The 16,777-nt window shown below is 37.8% G+C and overlaps 1 protein-coding gene across 3 annotated transcripts in view; it reads left to right on the forward strand.

Moving 5' to 3' along the window:
• Positions 1-16,777, forward strand: part of LOC149083237 (MFS-type transporter SLC18B1-like) — a 201,983-nt gene that overhangs the window by 73,794 nt on the left and 111,412 nt on the right. For all 3 annotated transcript variants that reach the window (XR_016193225.1, XM_089236451.1, XM_089236452.1), the window contains exons 7-8: positions 32-122; positions 8,196-8,341. Coding sequence is in view for 2 of the 3 variants with exons in the window: in XM_089236451.1 (XP_089092577.1) it covers positions 32-122; positions 8,196-8,341 (237 nt within the window). In the remaining variant the exon portion in view is untranslated. The remainder of the gene's footprint in view (positions 1-31; positions 123-8,195; positions 8,342-16,777) is intronic.

Here is a 16,777-nt window from a genome sequence, read left to right on the forward strand (position 1 = left end):
TTTTTTTTCCTTTCTATTTTATAATTTTTAGATTGGAGGATTTGGAGTGCCTTTCTATACTCTGGGGGTTTTTGTTGTAATCACTGTTCCCGTTTGTTGGATTTTGATGAGAGATGTACAAGGTGAGAGTATTGTCTACTATTGGAGTCTTACTGAAGTTTTCTTAGTTAGACAACTGCTGAACCTCATATGCACCTTGTAAATATTCCTCTGAGGAATTTCTAACAGTGCATATTGGAGAGTGTTATACATTTGTGTGCATTTCTAATATATTTATTAGTGTCTTAGGTGTACTTATATTATGTATTGACATTGTTACGAAAATTATGTAAACAGTGAATTATTTATAATTTATTATGCCATCTTTCACCTGTAAATAATCTGTAGCACGTATTTCTGTAAAGCTCACCAAATTAGACAGCTCAGATGCTATGCCAAAAGAAAAGCGTAAAGATTTGTAAAAAATAATAATAAAAATTCTGGAAGCTCCTCCGGTGTTTGTAAAAGCTATGCCACTAGAAGAAGTCAGTTGTTGGACTTTATCCTCGATGCGAGAACTTTTATTTGAAGGCTGCTCTCTCTGAATAGTGTGTTTTCGTGAAATTGCTGCTTATAAATATCTGTTGATAGCTGTTCTGTGAATAAATCTGTGACATCCTGCCTTTTGTTTCATCCTCTGCTCATTTCAAGGACTTCTGAGAAATTATCCGGAACAATATATATTATGCTTTCATAATACTGTCTTTCAAATTGGAAGTGAAAATGGCTCTTTGTGATCTTTGCTTAAAATACTAATAAATTTATAATTTGAACAATGTTTTTAAGACAAATAAAAAAATAATTTAAATAACCTGATGCATGTAAGCACGCCTAGATGTTAATCGGTAACAAAACGTTCTTTGTTTTCCTCATATTCCATTGGACAGTCATCCCAACCCTCAATGAAAGAACAATTTTGAAATTTTTGTTTTTCCATTTGATCGAAATTTAACACCTAAAATTAAACCACTGTTATAACATTTTGAATTTTCTGTTGTGGATATACAAATACAACGCCACAACAGGCAAAATGCCCAACGAGGTGGCTGAGAACAAGATGCCCATAAAAATATGGATGTCATATATTTAAAAAATACACCAACCCAATTAAAAATACAATTAACAAAAATTCTAAACAATATATACACGTGATAAAATATTATACAACGCTTATAAAGAATATTTATGGTTGTCTTATTCTAAGAATGGATAGCTTCTTGATTTACCCCAACATGTTTATTGTATTTCTTTTTAAACGTGTCAATTGTATTACAATTTACTACCTCCGGGGGTAAGCTGTTCCATTTATTAACAACCCTATCAGAGAAAAATTCCTTGCGACACCATAACCTTGCACTGTCCCTCACCAATCGATACTGGTGTCCCCTTGTAAAAGCAGTCGATTGGCGGTGTACTAAAAGTTCATGGTCCATCCTATCCATCCCATTGAAAATTTTGAACACTTCGATCATATCTCCTCGACACCTGCATTCATCCAATGTAAACATATTCAAAAAATGAAGTCTCTCTTCATAACTCAAGCCCTGTGTGCCAATAAGGACATGCGTAGCTCTTCTCTGCACCCCTTCAACCAAGTCTATGTCCCTCTGTAGGTATGGTCTCCAAAACCTTACAGCATACTCCAGTCCAGGACAAACTAAGCCTCGGAAAAGCGGAAGAATGACTTTAGGAGAATGCGAAGAGACTTCTTTGAAAATGAGACCAAGCATTCTATTCACTTTTTTGACCACCGCTGAACAATGTTCAGAAAACTTAAGTCGCTCGTCAATGAGAATTCCCAAGTCGGTGACCCTAGTTGCATCCGGGATAGTGACACCATTCAACTCGTAAGAGAACCGTGGGTTGTTCGAACCAAAATGAGCGACCATGCACTTATCAACGCTAAAAGTCATGCTCCATTCATTTGCCCATGCTGCAATCTTGTTTAAGTTGGTCTGGAGCAACTCCCTATTGCTTTCATTCCCGATTACCCCCATTAGCTTCACATCATCTGCGAATTTGCTAGTAATCCCATCGATACCCGGATCGAGTTTATCGATAAGAAGTGAAAAAAGTATGGGGCCAAAGCCTTACCCAAAGCCTTAGTCATATGATCATAGAAGCAAAGGAGGTTAGTTACACATGATTTCCCCTTCCTGAACCCATGCTGATTATCCGACAATACATTATTCTTGTCTATCCACTTCACAAACTGCCTTTTGATGATAGTTTCCAAAATTTTCGAGAGGGAGCTCGTCAAACTCACTGGACGATAATTTGACACCGCTTCTTTACTACCCTTCTTAAATATCGGAACAACGTTAGCAAGTTTCCAATCTCTTGGGACGATACCCTCAGCAACACTACTCCTGTTTATCTGTGCGACTGGCCCCAACAATTCATTAGCACATTCCCTGAGGACCCTGGGATACATATCATCTGGTCCTGGTGCTTTGCTTGCACATACATTTCTTAGAAGATTTAGGACCTCCACGTCTTCTACTTGAATATCGTTGAGGGTTTTATTACCCCATGCAACACCTGTATATCGAATATCATTATCTCCATTAAAAACCGACGTGAAAAAGTCATTGAAAGCACTACACATGCCTACATTGCTCTCTACCCTAGAGCCTCCTATCGAGAGTAGGCCAACTGTTCCCTAACATCCATTATTGAAGTATCGAAAAAATGATTTTGGGTCAGAGCCAATGTTATCTGCCAACTTAGATTCAACTTCATTTTTACTATCCCTTATCGCTTTCTTAAACAGTCTTATTTTATCAATGTAACCAATGATAGGTCACCTTGTCCACTTTCATACTCTCTGAATGCTCTTTTCTTTTCAAGATAAAGGTTATTCACACTATCCATGAACCATAGAGGGTGCGATGTACAAATACGCTTTTTCGAACAAAGGGTATGACGTCGTGCAAAACAGAGGACAGCTTCGTACTAAATTCTTCCCATTGACTTATCACCCCTACTGATTCCAACCGGTCTTTGAAAACTTCCGCTAACCTTCCTCTGAAAACATCAAAGTTAGTTCTCCGAAACAAGGAACCAGTCTTTTATTATCAACCTTACCCGAGGAAAAGTTACCGTGAAATCTGACGATACGATGATCACTGGAAGAAAACTCTTACCCCACCAAAACATGTTCAACTAGATCCTCAGAACTAGTAAGAACTAAATCCAAAATAGCAGTACCCCTAGTGGCTTCTGATACATGATGATACAAAAAATTTTCAAGCACCAACTTAAGAAAGTCTCTTTCATTCTGATTTCCAGATGAAAGGTTCTCCCAATCAATACCTGGGTAATTGAAATCCCCTAGTATGAGAACCCTCTTTCACTTACACATGTAGGAAATTTCATCATGCAATTTGGCGATGTAGTTTTGATCCCTATTCGGTGGATTGTAACAAACCCCAACAATACGTTTATGACGTCTTTTGTTCTCAAGCTCAACTTACATAGTTTCAATATCACTTCTCTGCACGTTACACTCTCTAGCCTTCAAACAGGATTTCACGTATATCAACACTCCACCCCCTTTCCTATCAGATCTATTTCTCAAAAAAGTATCATATCCCGAGATGTGTAAGAAAGATTCATCCCCACCGTTTGCCCAAGATTCTGTAATTCCTATACGATCCAGGCCCTCCACAACCATCATAGTTTCTAAAAAATCTTTCTTATTACCCAAGCTCCTGGCATTTATTAACACACATTTTAATTTGCCCGGTGATTTAGTGTCAATCGAGAAGCCATCCAAGTCAGAGGTGGGTAATTCCCCGTCAGTACTGTTGTGATTATCATTAACTAACCCGCATTCCCGCCTACATGGTCTGGGAGTAAAAAAACCTGACCTAAGACTATCGTAAACCTCCCAGACCCCCCTCTTATTTAGATGGATCCCATCCGAACGAAGCCACCTATCGGTAAATGTGGAAAGCTCCAAGAATGTGACCCCAAGTGAGGAGCAAATGTCCTTCAAACCTATATTGAATTGGTGGATCCTACTCCTATGCCGCCTACTGCCCCTTGGCAGCACTGGAATCACTGTCACATCTGATCCCCCCTCCCTAGCGGATAATAGTAAATCCCGGTACTCTGACAGAGACTCGCTAATATTCGCTCCTACCTGATTCGTTCCCACCCACAGAATCACCCGCAAGGGCAACTTTCGGCGATGAAAAACGTCTCGAACGTTGCCAATCTCCCCCGCCCCCCACCAGGAAGACAACAGCGCTCAAAACCCTGAAAATCCCTACACACTCGGTTCCCAAGTTCCCTAACCATAGAATCGCCGATGATTAAACCCCTATCACTATCCCCCTCTACCTCATCCACATCTACCCATTCGTCCTCTAAACTGTCGTTGTTCATGGAGATTGCTTCTTCATCAACAGGTGGCTCGACGACCAGAGGCTCCGTAATAACCGGGCCCTCTAGCACCCTAACTTTTTCCCGTAAAGCTTCGACCTCGAGTTCCAGCCTTTTCTTATCCAAGCACCCTTTACAATTGAAACTATCAGCTACTATACCCCTAGACCAGGGAAACCTCCCGTCGCAAGCTCTACACAACACTAGTCGAGGTCGAGGCATACTAACACTATTGCAAAAGCTAGATGATAATAATAATTAAAAATAGGAAAATGAAAAACGTTAACAGGAAATTAAAATAATGCAAATATGTGAAATATGCGTAAGAGATTGTACGAAAAAATTACTCAGGTGCTCAACACTAAATCACGAAGAATAAAATAAATATGTATATAAAGAATACAACACACTCTAAAAAAAGTTAATTAAGCTACAAAGTACAATTTATACTTATTAGAATTAGCTAACTATCTCAAATCACTAACACTACAACAATAGGCACAAGTGGAAGGAAAAACAAAATTATTGAGAGTACCCGGGGAAAAAAGTATAGAATGTTTGCTAACACTAACGTCCAAAAAACCTACGAATTTAAATCAAAGAAGCGAGAAAACACAAACCTGGCAAAACGACAATGAAAATGAAATGCGAACGAGAAAAAAAAATTTAAGTCGATCGAAAATACACAATAAAAATTTAAAAAATTGAGAGCAATATAATAATAATAAAAAAAACACTTATCTCGGAATCCAACGTGTGCTAGAAAAAAAAAGTGAACACCGCAGAATATACCCAAAAATAAACAACACGCTAAGTAATATGCCAACAAAAAAGTTGAAGCTAAGACCCCCCCCCCCCCCCAAAGGATCCTCTTTCATTTAACAGAGAAGGGGGAAATTTATTATATTCTTTATAAATACTATCCAAAATGATATATTGGACTAACCAAAAGATCTATTAAACAGAGATTCAATGAACATCTGAGATATGTTAATAACCAGAAAGGGGGTGCGGTAGCCCAGGTCGATAAGATACTCGCTTAAAGTACCGAAGGATGTTTAGAGGTGTCGCGAGTTCGATACCCAGTTCGTCCTTGTCAGAAAACTCCTGACGCAGGGGTACAACAGAAATGGTGACATGACTGCAGAAAAAATTACCACTGCAGGAAGTTCCACATCGAGGGGTTAGTGCACCAACCTCTCGAAGAGTATAAAAACAAGCCTGCTGTGTAGAATCAGCTATAAATTGTAGGTCCATGTCTGATTAGCCCTTGTGTGCAGAAAATGACAGTGGTGTGACAAAAGTGATCATATGATTAATAACCAGAAAGTGGTAGTGATAGGAAGAGAGCTCTGTCAAGCTAGGTGATGTAAGCACATTGTCTCAGGGGACTCGGGTGCCTCCGGGAAACCTAACCATTTATTCTAGTTTGAACAAAATATATAGTAAAAGTGGTATAATCAGGGTTGTAAAAAACCCAGCTCGGGTGTGTTTTTCTTGGGGACAGAGCAGGAGCCATGGTTGGGGTCTGGAGGTGTGTTTTTCTAAAACACCCGTATTTTTTGGGAAAAATTTAACTTTTTATTTCCACAACCTGAACATATCTGATTTAAACATGTATGTACATCTTACATTATGTATAAATATACATTTTTGGTTCACAAACTATGTGTTTGATTAATAAAATTGACCATACAATAAGGGAATAATTGTTCACTTACAGCCTGGGCTGGTTTTTTGTGAAATGGGAGGAAAATTGAATTTATTTTTTCCGCAACCTCAAACTATGTAATTAAACATGTATGTACATCATTTATGTGTACATCTTATATTATGTCTAAATATACATTGTTGGTGCACGTTAAACCATGTATTTCATTAATAAAATTGACTATACAACAAGGGAATAATTGTTCACACATAAACACACCCACTTCTGCATAATTGTATCTGAACCTTGACTTGTATGCAGAACTGCAGCAAGAAAATTATTTGTGGTAAAACAAATGAACTTGGATAATGAAAATTCTATGAAGTCAGGATGGTGCCTGAATTTTTTTTCTCCAAATTTTTCAAACACTGCAGAAAATGTATTCAAAAGTGTCCTGATCCATCAAAAATAGAACCTTTAGCTATGTAACCAGAGCCATAAAGTTTTTTTAATAGAACCCAAAATCTCAGGATCTAAAATAAAATTTTAACCTGAAAGCAACACATTTTCTTCAATAACAAACTATTTTCCTAAAAAAAAAAACAATTTTTCCCAAAAAACTCAGCCCGGGGGGGGGGGGGGGGAATGGGTATCTACCTGGGGGAGCAAATTTGACAACCCACCCTGGTTATAATAAGTATGACTTATAATGACAGTCTTGATGTAATGAGGGATTTTAAAGTGATTGTCAAAGAGCTAATGTGACAAAAACATCTGCTTGTAATGAGAAGTCTGTTAAAATGATAATTTTTCCTGTGATTGTGAGCTGTCGTTATACTTGACTTCTACTGTATATGAATGGGTAGTTGCGTAGTCTATTCATGCACATCGCCAGTAAACAAGTGTAAAAATTTTTGATTGCAAAAATGATAATGTAGGTAAATAAATCATAGTTGTAAATCACATAAATCTTTATAATCTGTAATAAGTTCTTGATAATCAATATAATTTGATCAGCTTCTTTTCAGGAATTTTCATTTACTACTTTGTGATGAATCTGGTTTAATTTGCGGCCTCCTATTGGTAACTGAATCAATCTGCAGCAGGGTTGTTCCAATCATGCTGCTGTTCCTCTCTGAACAGATGTATGAGGTTGCTGTCTGGGTACACTTGACATCTTATTCTATTGAATCTCGTATCAGGTTCTGATTCCCGGACTGTGACCCTAATATCCCCATGGTGCTATTCTAAGAAATTGGACCAGTCTAAGTATTTTGTGTTTTGATTCCCCCCGCTTCAGGATGCACTCAATCCAAGGTATTCGCAAATGTTCTGCTGTCTGTCTGAAGTGGAAGGCTGTTGTCTTCGGGTAATATGTTGCATAGTAAAGAGGCATGCCAATGATCAACCAGAAAGTGGAAAAGTTGGGCATTGCTTCTCATTATTGGAATAAAAATCGTAATTTTAATTTCTCTGGGCAGAATTGTACAGAGAGTAAAATCCAAATATCTTCTGGATTTAGATGAAGGTTAATATCTTTAAGAATATGTTAGTAAATGATATGAAATCGATGCTAACAATTCCATTGTCATATGATATTTTTTTTGGCTGACTGTAAAAGAAATGTTTTTGACTTTCCATGAAATGTTTGCACCAACTAGGTGGTCACTAAATAAATAGCCAAATCCAAACTATCCAATTGTAGGATCAGGATGACTGTCAAGTAGGACAGAATAAGAGGAAAGCAACACACATTTGGGTGTATTAGATTGACAATTATGTCTTATTGTGATGCCTTCGAAAATGACATCCATGGTGAAACTTGTCAGGTCATTTAAATTCTTTTATTATTTGTCATGAAAACATCGTGTGAATTGTAAATTTATGAGTATACAGTGTGGTTAGTGGTTGTAAATACTTTAGTTCTTGCCAATTGTCCTGCTATTTGTTTATAACAGTCATTGGTAAGTCTATGATTTTGTCTATCTTATGTCAAATTATTGAAATTTAGTAGTCAAAACTGAAAAAGGAAATGCTATCAACGATTGAATACTTTCAATATTATTATTACCTACTGATTAATTTGATTTTCTTATTATGTATCTTTCTGAATCAGATCCTGACATTTGTCTTAACAACAGTGTTTCATACAAGAAACTCTTATCCCTACCACATGTCATAGTAGTTTGTCTTATTCTTGTTGTATCATCGCAAGCTCAGGGTTTTATTGATCCTACATTAGCTCCACATATGAAAAAAAATGTAAGTATTAAAACAACACTTTTTTATTAGTGATTTTTAATTTCAAACCAAAAAATTAAACAATGAAAAAAGTAAGTACAATAGATCTTTAGACTTTAAGTAACTTGGTTTACAATAAATTTGTTAGACGGGCAAAAATTTTAAATAAATTTCAACTTCACGAGTGATGTCTTGCAAGACAATTGAAAATTTAATTTTTTTTAAATATATTCTCACTTGATAGATGAAATATTTCTCGCAATGCTAGTAATATATATTCCAAAGAGTCGTATATGATGTTTTGCATTAGAGATGAAACGAATATTCGGCTGCTATTCAATATTCAACCTATTCGCCCTTTTTCCGAGTATTCAGTTCAGCCAAATAATGCTTAGGTATTCAGCCAAATATCTGTGCACAATAAACAGATTAAAAAAAATTATATTAATGTGAATTTTTCACATAAATTAACAATTTACTGATTATATTTTATTGTGTCGTGCATACCTATCCGTTTCTGTGCAAGAGTTTGTCAGGGTGAATTTCTAATATAAGTAAAACATGAAACTGAAAATAGTATCCTACTGCAATAGGGTGGAAGTGAGCATGAATTGCACAAGTTCACTAACTGAAGGATGTATGTAGCTGTGAGCAATTTGGTAGCTTTTATTGAAATCGAACAAACAGGGTTAAGTTGGGTGGTATTGTTGGTAGTTCTGGCGCTAATTCGCGCTTTTTTGATAGAAGTTAATTGGGCTTACACACATAACAGCTGATAGTTAATGAACAAAATTCTGTTGTACAATTTCTTTTCGAGTTTTGCTTTCCCACCTGCTGCTACAAAAAGGTATGGGTCAAATTACTGTTGTTATATGATTAGTATATACAGTCACAACTTCATGCAGTGTTGCTTTTTTTTATCTTAAATCTTTCTGGGGACCCATCTGTCCTGTTTTCAATTACCCAGAAATATTGAGAGCATATAGTAATTAAAAACACAGTTTTGTAAGTTTTTAAAAGAGGAGTGACCTTTAATCAGGGATTTGAAATACATACTGTTGTTATACAATGGGAAATTATTACAGTAAAACCCCCCTCTTAACAGACACCCCTCATATGCGATCACCTCTTTTACAACTAAATAATAATATCCCCTTTTATAATAAATGTATGCATTTCAAACCCCTGATTAAAGGTTGTCCCTCTTTTACAGACAATTTTTTTTGTTCCATTGGTGTCCGTAAAAAAGAGGTTTTACTGTATTTGGCCATAAAAGAGGGGTAACTATTGAGAGGGGGTTTTCTGTGCTTTGCTCACTACCTTTTTGGATACAATTTTTTTGGATAAATAAAGCACACAAGGGAAATTTGTGGAAAATTGACTGTCAACAATTCACCGCTGGAGAAATTCACAGGCAATAGTTCATCGCCAGTGAGCGAGTGATTGAATGAATAAATATGTGAGCAAGTCAGTGACTGAATGAGTTTGCAAAAAAAGTTAGTGAGAGATTGGCTGAGTTGAGGGACCAAATGAAAGACTGAGTGAATGAGCAATTGAGTGAGTGACCATATAAGTTATCAAGTGATTGGATGAGTGACTGAGTAAGTGAGTAACCATATTATAGTAGAGATCAAGTTACCAACTGATTGAGTGAGTGATCGTATGAAGTACTATGTTTTCTTTGTCTTAGAAAAAAAAATGTTTTGAAACTGCAAGAAAAAGACACTTGGCTCAAGCTACTTAGGCTGGAATTATTAGCTTTTAGGCTGGAATGTAATTGAAATGAATGTTTTCAATTACCCCAAAATCTTGGGTGATCGGAAACAGCAGAGGTAATTGAAAACAGGCTTTGATGGTTTTAAATTAACTTTCTAACTTGGGTTACCTCATATTAGTAGTTTCTAAACAAGTACAGAATAGGTATAATCCTTGAAAGGAAGCAAATTTTCATTTCCAGCAGATTATTTACATGCATTACTAACTAACCAAAAATTGTTTCTAATTGCTCCATCTGGCTTTACCTTGGGTAACGAATGCTCTGAATTAACATAAAATAGCTGCGTCGTGAGCTGAATTTTCCCACCCATCATCATCAGAATTGCTGTCACTAGAGCCTGATTAACTCATGTCCATCTAGGAATCTTTCTTCACACTTTTCTCTTTCTGAAATTCTTTGAACCATTTCATTTAAAATGAAAAATTCAGCCAAAATAGAAAATGCATTGAAAAAAAAGGTAGCCTATTTCTTCAAAGGATGCGTTCTTTCAGTGCAAGACTTAGCATCATGCTGAAGAGTCTGGGAGATTATTTTCTTAACCTGCATGTATCAGGCACAGAAATGAGCTGATAAAATAGCAAATAGATGGGGACACTTATGAAATTGATTGGATTGTGTCAACACGAGCATTATAGTAGACTAAAGTTGTGGTGTGAAAAAACAATTAAAAGAAAGGTATTCTGGTGTTCCGGATAATTTTCCACAAGACTTCAAGATTGCAAAACAAGAAGCGGTTCGACGGACAAACACAGATTTATTTACAGATCAGCAATTTACACGTATTTACAAGCTGATCAGAGAGCTAACAACTTTCTCGCAAAGTTTAAACACAACTGACTGCTCATCGAATCTCTCTAACATCTCCTTGAGCCTGCCATCTTGTGATCGTCGCACTATGTATTACCCTGAAAAAACTTCGAGAAAAAGAACATTCCACAAAATTATATTTTACAGTTTCCTAGTCAGCAGCGCCACCGTACGGAGGGGTTGAACCAATGTCTGGAGGGGAGGGACTTTCTGGATTTTTCTCCACATGCCCTGCCAGTTCTCTACCAATTACGCATTTGTGCGCTTAACTGAAACTGGTATCAGCTCCCGTTACCAACGGAAGGTTGCGATAAAGGATTGTGCCATCTATCGCCCATAGTTCGTAACATTGCCCCTCTCTTAGAATTGTTCGTCCCGACAATTCAGTCCTTAAATCGGCGGGTTGTTACTGTGGTAAGAGGCCAGTCTGTTGAAGTGGACCACCTTGCACTTCGACGATGGCGTTGTCTGGATCCGAGCTATGACATCATTCATTCTCTTCACGACTCTGTAGGGTCCTTTCCATGACGTCTGAAGTTTCTGGCACAGTCCTTTCCGGCACTTTGGGTTCCAGAGCCAGACAAGGTCTCCTTCTTTGAAGTCATGAGACGTAGCCCTCGCATTGTAGCAGTTCTTCATCTTTCCGGAGATGATTTTGATCCTGCGTCTGGCGATTCGATGCATGTCCTCGAGGTGCTCCTGGAGTCCCTGGACGTGTTCTTCCGGTGGAAGAGCAGCATCTATCGGTCGCCGAAACATCAGATCACCTGGCTTGCAAAGGTCCTGTCCCATCAGCGATGATGAGTATCCGGTGCTCTCGCGGGCAGTCCTCGGTAGCGGTCGCAGGATGTTCGGGGTGATTCCTTTGCGTGCGGCGCAAGCGTCGCAATTCTTGCACCACTCGTGCACATTGGTCCTGGATTTGTCCCAACAGAATCGTTCACGGACCTTCTGGAGAGTCGTAATCACGCCAAAATGTCCACCGGTCTGGCTTTCGTGCAATTCTTTCAGCACATCTGTCACACTGCTCCTTGGCAGGACGAGTTGCTACCGGAACGTCTTCCTTCCTCCGACTCCCATCTGAGGTACAGCACGCCATCTCTCATCTCCAGAGAGTCCCATAGCGCCCAGTATCTCTTGGTCGTCGGACTGGAAGAGGCGACGTCTTCCCATGTCGGTTTACTACCTGTGGATTCCTTCAACTCCATGATCGGTCGCATGTCGGGATCTTCTAGCTGGTCTTTCCAGGTATTCTTATCGCTCCAAGGATACTTTTCACTTGAGATGTTATATGTCTCACTGTAGGGTTCATCGGTCCGCACTTCTTTTCGGTCTTGGGGCAACGACGACAGTTCTGTGGACCCGGTCCTGTCATCAGGGCATTGGCATTTCCATGCACTTTCTCTTTACGAGGCTGGAAAATCCTCTTCATGCCATCTGACCCTTGTGAGAGCACAGTTCCGGTCCTGCCATTGGTCTGCATCGGTGATGCACTCTTTTTCTGCTTCTAGAATGTCCATCACTTTCCTTGGAGGTACTTTGTTACAACCACACCCAAGCAGGGCGATACGTTCCTTCGGCGTGTGCAACTGGTCGTTCCTCATATCCAAGGAAAATCTGTATCTCCTCAAAAAGTCTACTCCGATGACGCACGGATCCCTTATGTCTGCCACAAAGACGGTGTGTTGATAGGTGACCGTGGTGAACTTCAGTGAGACTTTCAATTTTCCTCTCACAGTCATTTTCTCGCCCGTGACTGTCTGCAGCGTCAACGATGGTGGTACGTAGAGAAGTCCTAGTTGGAATTTCCGAGCCAGGTCCGTCCTGACGATGCTCACATTGGCTCCGGTGTCTATGACTATCTACACGGCAGTCCACCAATCTCGCCTCTTACGTGGAGGCAGTGGTCTCCTCCGTGCAGCTGTGAGACATGGTACACTCAGCGTGGCACATCTTCCGTACCGGTAGCTGTGACCGAGCATTCGCTCCACAGGGGGCCTTTTTCGTGGCATTTCCAGCTTCTCATCGACTTGTCTTTCTGGTTCCCACGATCGTTCTTTGCACTCTTCAGGAGATCTCTCAGCTCTCTGGCGGTAGCAATGGAGGTGAGGATTTCTTCCTTTACTCCAGCGATAGATTTGTTCATCTCTTTGACGATGTCCATCTTCATCTGGCCCATAACATTCATCAACTGGTTCAGCTGTTCTCGCATCTCGTTGATCATTCTCATCCATCATTCTTGTTTTCACCATTCAAGTCCTTGAATTATCCCACTCCTGACACCAAATTGTTCCGGATAATTTTCCACAAGACTTCAAGATTGCAAAATAAGAAGCTGTTCGACGGACAAACGCAGATTTATTTACAGAACAGCAATTTACACGTATTTACAAGCTAATCAGAGAGTTAACAACTTTCTCGCGAAGTTTAAACATAACTGACTGCTCATTGAATCTCTCTAAAATCTCCTTGAGCCTGCCATCTTGTGATCGTCGCGCTATGTATTACCCCGAAAAAACTTCAAGAAAAAGAACATTCCACAAAATTCTATTTTACAGTTTCCTAGTCGACGGCGCCACCGTACGGAGGGGTTGAAACAATGTCTGGAGGGGCGGGACTTTCTGGATTTTTCTCTATCCGCCCTGCCAGTTCTTCACCAATTACGCATTCGTGCACTTAACTGAAACCGGTATCAGCTCCCGTTGCCAAAGGAAGGTTGTGATAAAGGATTGCACTATCTATCGTCCATAGTTCGTAACACTGGTGTTGGCTGTGTACATACTGGAAAATTAAAAGATCTTCCTGTTTATTCTCATGTATACAATTTTGAAGCTGTTCATTTTAATTTTAGCCTTCAATCAGTTTTTGTCTTTTTTTTTATAGCATTCCATGGTGTTTTAATACAAAACTTGGGTTTAAATTTTGGGCAGATGCTGGAATGAATCAAACCTATGGGAAATCATGTTTTGGCTAATGAACGTGATTCCAGGACAAATCATCATTGTTAGCCGTAGTATCACTATAATAGTAAAATACAATATGTCATTGTTAAAGTTGATTGTCAGTATCATGGCAATAAAAATCTTTCAGTTATCAGTTTTTTAATATTTATTTAAATAATTAAATTTCAATATCAATCATTTGAAACTACCTATAATTTTATTTTCAATTAAAAACAGAAAGTTAACTTATAATTGTGATGAATTTTAAGAAAATAGATATTCAGTCACCAAATATTCAGCATTCGGCCAAATCACTAGTTGTCCCAGCCCTACTTTGCATATTCGTCTTGTCTGTCAAGTGCCGCATGGTCACAACTACTACCAAGGCTGTTTGCTTTATCTCACTATGGGCAAGGCCATGCAGGAGTGGAAAATCTGCTAGAAACTGCTACAATTTCCGACGTCTGTTACATTCTGCTACAATTTTGACAATTTTCCCCTCATTTGCTACATACTGCTACAAAAATGCTCAAATTCTTCAATTTGGCACTATGTTGCACCACAAACAAAATTTTCCCTTAGGAAACTTTGAACATCTGCAAACTTTGAAACATCTGTTTTCACTCTCTATTTTTAAACGATTTGTGATTGCTCTATGTATTGTATTTTCCAGCATGTTTAACAGATTTTCAGTCTCTTGATTTACTTCCAAGCTTTCTAGTATTCATTTTCTACTATTCTTTTTCTTGATATGTCATTTCCTTTACACCATCCACCAGCATGTCTAGTGCTGAATGGAAAATGGTTTCCAGCTGTGCTTTAATTAAAATTAACTTTGTCTAGACCATGGTCATGGGGGTTTGAAAGGTATTTAATGTAAGATTTCAGCAAAGCTTATTTAGGCAGACAAGCAAGAGGTCAACAAAAATTGGCTTTTCTTTGGGTATGTGGTAGACACTCTGATAATGGAAATGATATGATAACAAGCTAGCATCCCTCACAGCCACAGTGACCATTTTTGTCTCATCATTATCATATTCTGCATACCAAGGCTAATTGTATTGGGATCTACAGTTTATAGTTGATTCCAAAACAGATGCAGTTCCAGAGGACAGTGATCGCCCCTTCCAAGATCTGACTACTATGGAAAAACATTGGTCTGTAACATGAATTTCCATTAAACACTAAACATGTTGGTGAATGACATAATAGGAAATGGCGTATCAAGAGAATGAATAATAGAAAACTTGGAAGTAAAACGAGAGACTGGAAATCTGTCAAAGATGCTGGAAAATAAAGTACACGGAGCAATCGCAAATCAGTTAAAAATAAAGAGTGAAAACAAATGTACTCCGATTGAATTTTTTGTGAAAATAGAATCATTCTATTAAATTTCTAATAGTTTAATCATTATTTTATAGTTTTTATTTCTGTAGTTTAAATTAAAAATAATTTAATTCTAGTTTAAGTTAAAAATAATTTAATTCTAGTTTAAGTTAAAAATAATTTAATTCTAGTTTAAGTTAAAAATAATTTAATTATAGTTTAAGTTAAAAATAATTTAATTATAGTTTAAGTTAAAAATAATTAAAGTCCAGTTTTTTTTAATCACTCTATTAAATTTCTGAGAATTTCTAATAAATATTTCAATAACGACCCAGCAAAAGAAGTCATCTCAAAGTATGTTGAATCAAATTGAAATAATTTAATCAAGAGCAAACTCTCAAACAGAAACACATCATTTTAAATATGAAATGGGTAAATTCTGGTAAAAGAAGCAAGATCAAATGTTCAAAAATGCTTGAAACTGAAAAGAACAAAAGCACTACTTAGACTTGCATCAGCGGCAAAAACAAGAAAAATAATTACTTTTCTAATGAGTGTTACAAGTCTATCATTTAGTGATTTTTTTAAATTATTGATTACCAAGTCCACAAGCTAAATCTAAAAACACTAATTTTCAAATTATTTTTGAAATCTGATGCACACCATGTGTTAAAATGTCTGTATGTTAAAAGCCTCTCATTTGTTGATATTGTCGCGTAGTTTTATTAGATATTCGTTACAGAGCAATTACAAACACAGTCACAATCCAACAAGAACACAAAAACATATGAACATTCCATGAAAAATAATCAATAATAAAAAAAGACAAGAATAAAATATATCTTGTTAATGGCTAGTCTTGCAGTCGAGTTAATAATGATACTTGAATATTTGTCCTATTTTGAGTCTTGCCACATATCTCCCCTCTTCAAATGTTCAGCGTCTCGCTGTAACTGCTTAGAACGACTCCTCGTCAGAGGTCCAGGAAGATTATGAATACTTGCTGAAAGTCGGTTTGCATTCGCTTGTGTACGGCTCTGCTTCTCTGGATGTGGATCTTCTTGTTGCTCTTTTGGGTCATGATACGGCTTCATCCGTAAAACATGAACAATATCCTTCAGTTGCCGCTTTCGGGACTTTTCCTCACAAGGTTCTACTTCATATGTGACTTGTGATAGTTTTTTCACTACACGATAGGGTCCAAAGTAACATCTAAGAAGCTTTTCTGATAAACCGAGTTTTCGGACCGGTGTAAAAATCCACACGAGATCACCTTTTTTGTATTGAACATCGCGATGAGCTTCGTCGTAACGGCTTTTATCTTTCGCCTGAGCTCTCGAGATATGCAATCTTGCAAGTTCTCGAGCTTCCTTATTAATTTATTAATTATTTTTTATTAATTTGGCCACATAGTCACTGGGAGTATGATCGGGATCATCCGGTAGTATGGCATCCAGTGGTGTCTCTACATCACGTCCATGAATGAGGAAGAATGGACTAAAGCCCATCGTTTCCTGTTTTGCTGAGTTATAAGCATATGTGACGTATGGTAGTATGCAATCCCAATCTTTTTGTTCTGTGTCGACATACATAGATAACATATCT

This window comes from Pholcus phalangioides, unplaced genomic scaffold (genome assembly GCF_987345545.1).
Source record: "Pholcus phalangioides strain wild (caught in Gottingen) unplaced genomic scaffold, Ppha-v1.0 ptg000009l_1, whole genome shotgun sequence".
Taxonomy (NCBI): Eukaryota; Metazoa; Arthropoda; class Arachnida; order Araneae; family Pholcidae; genus Pholcus; species Pholcus phalangioides.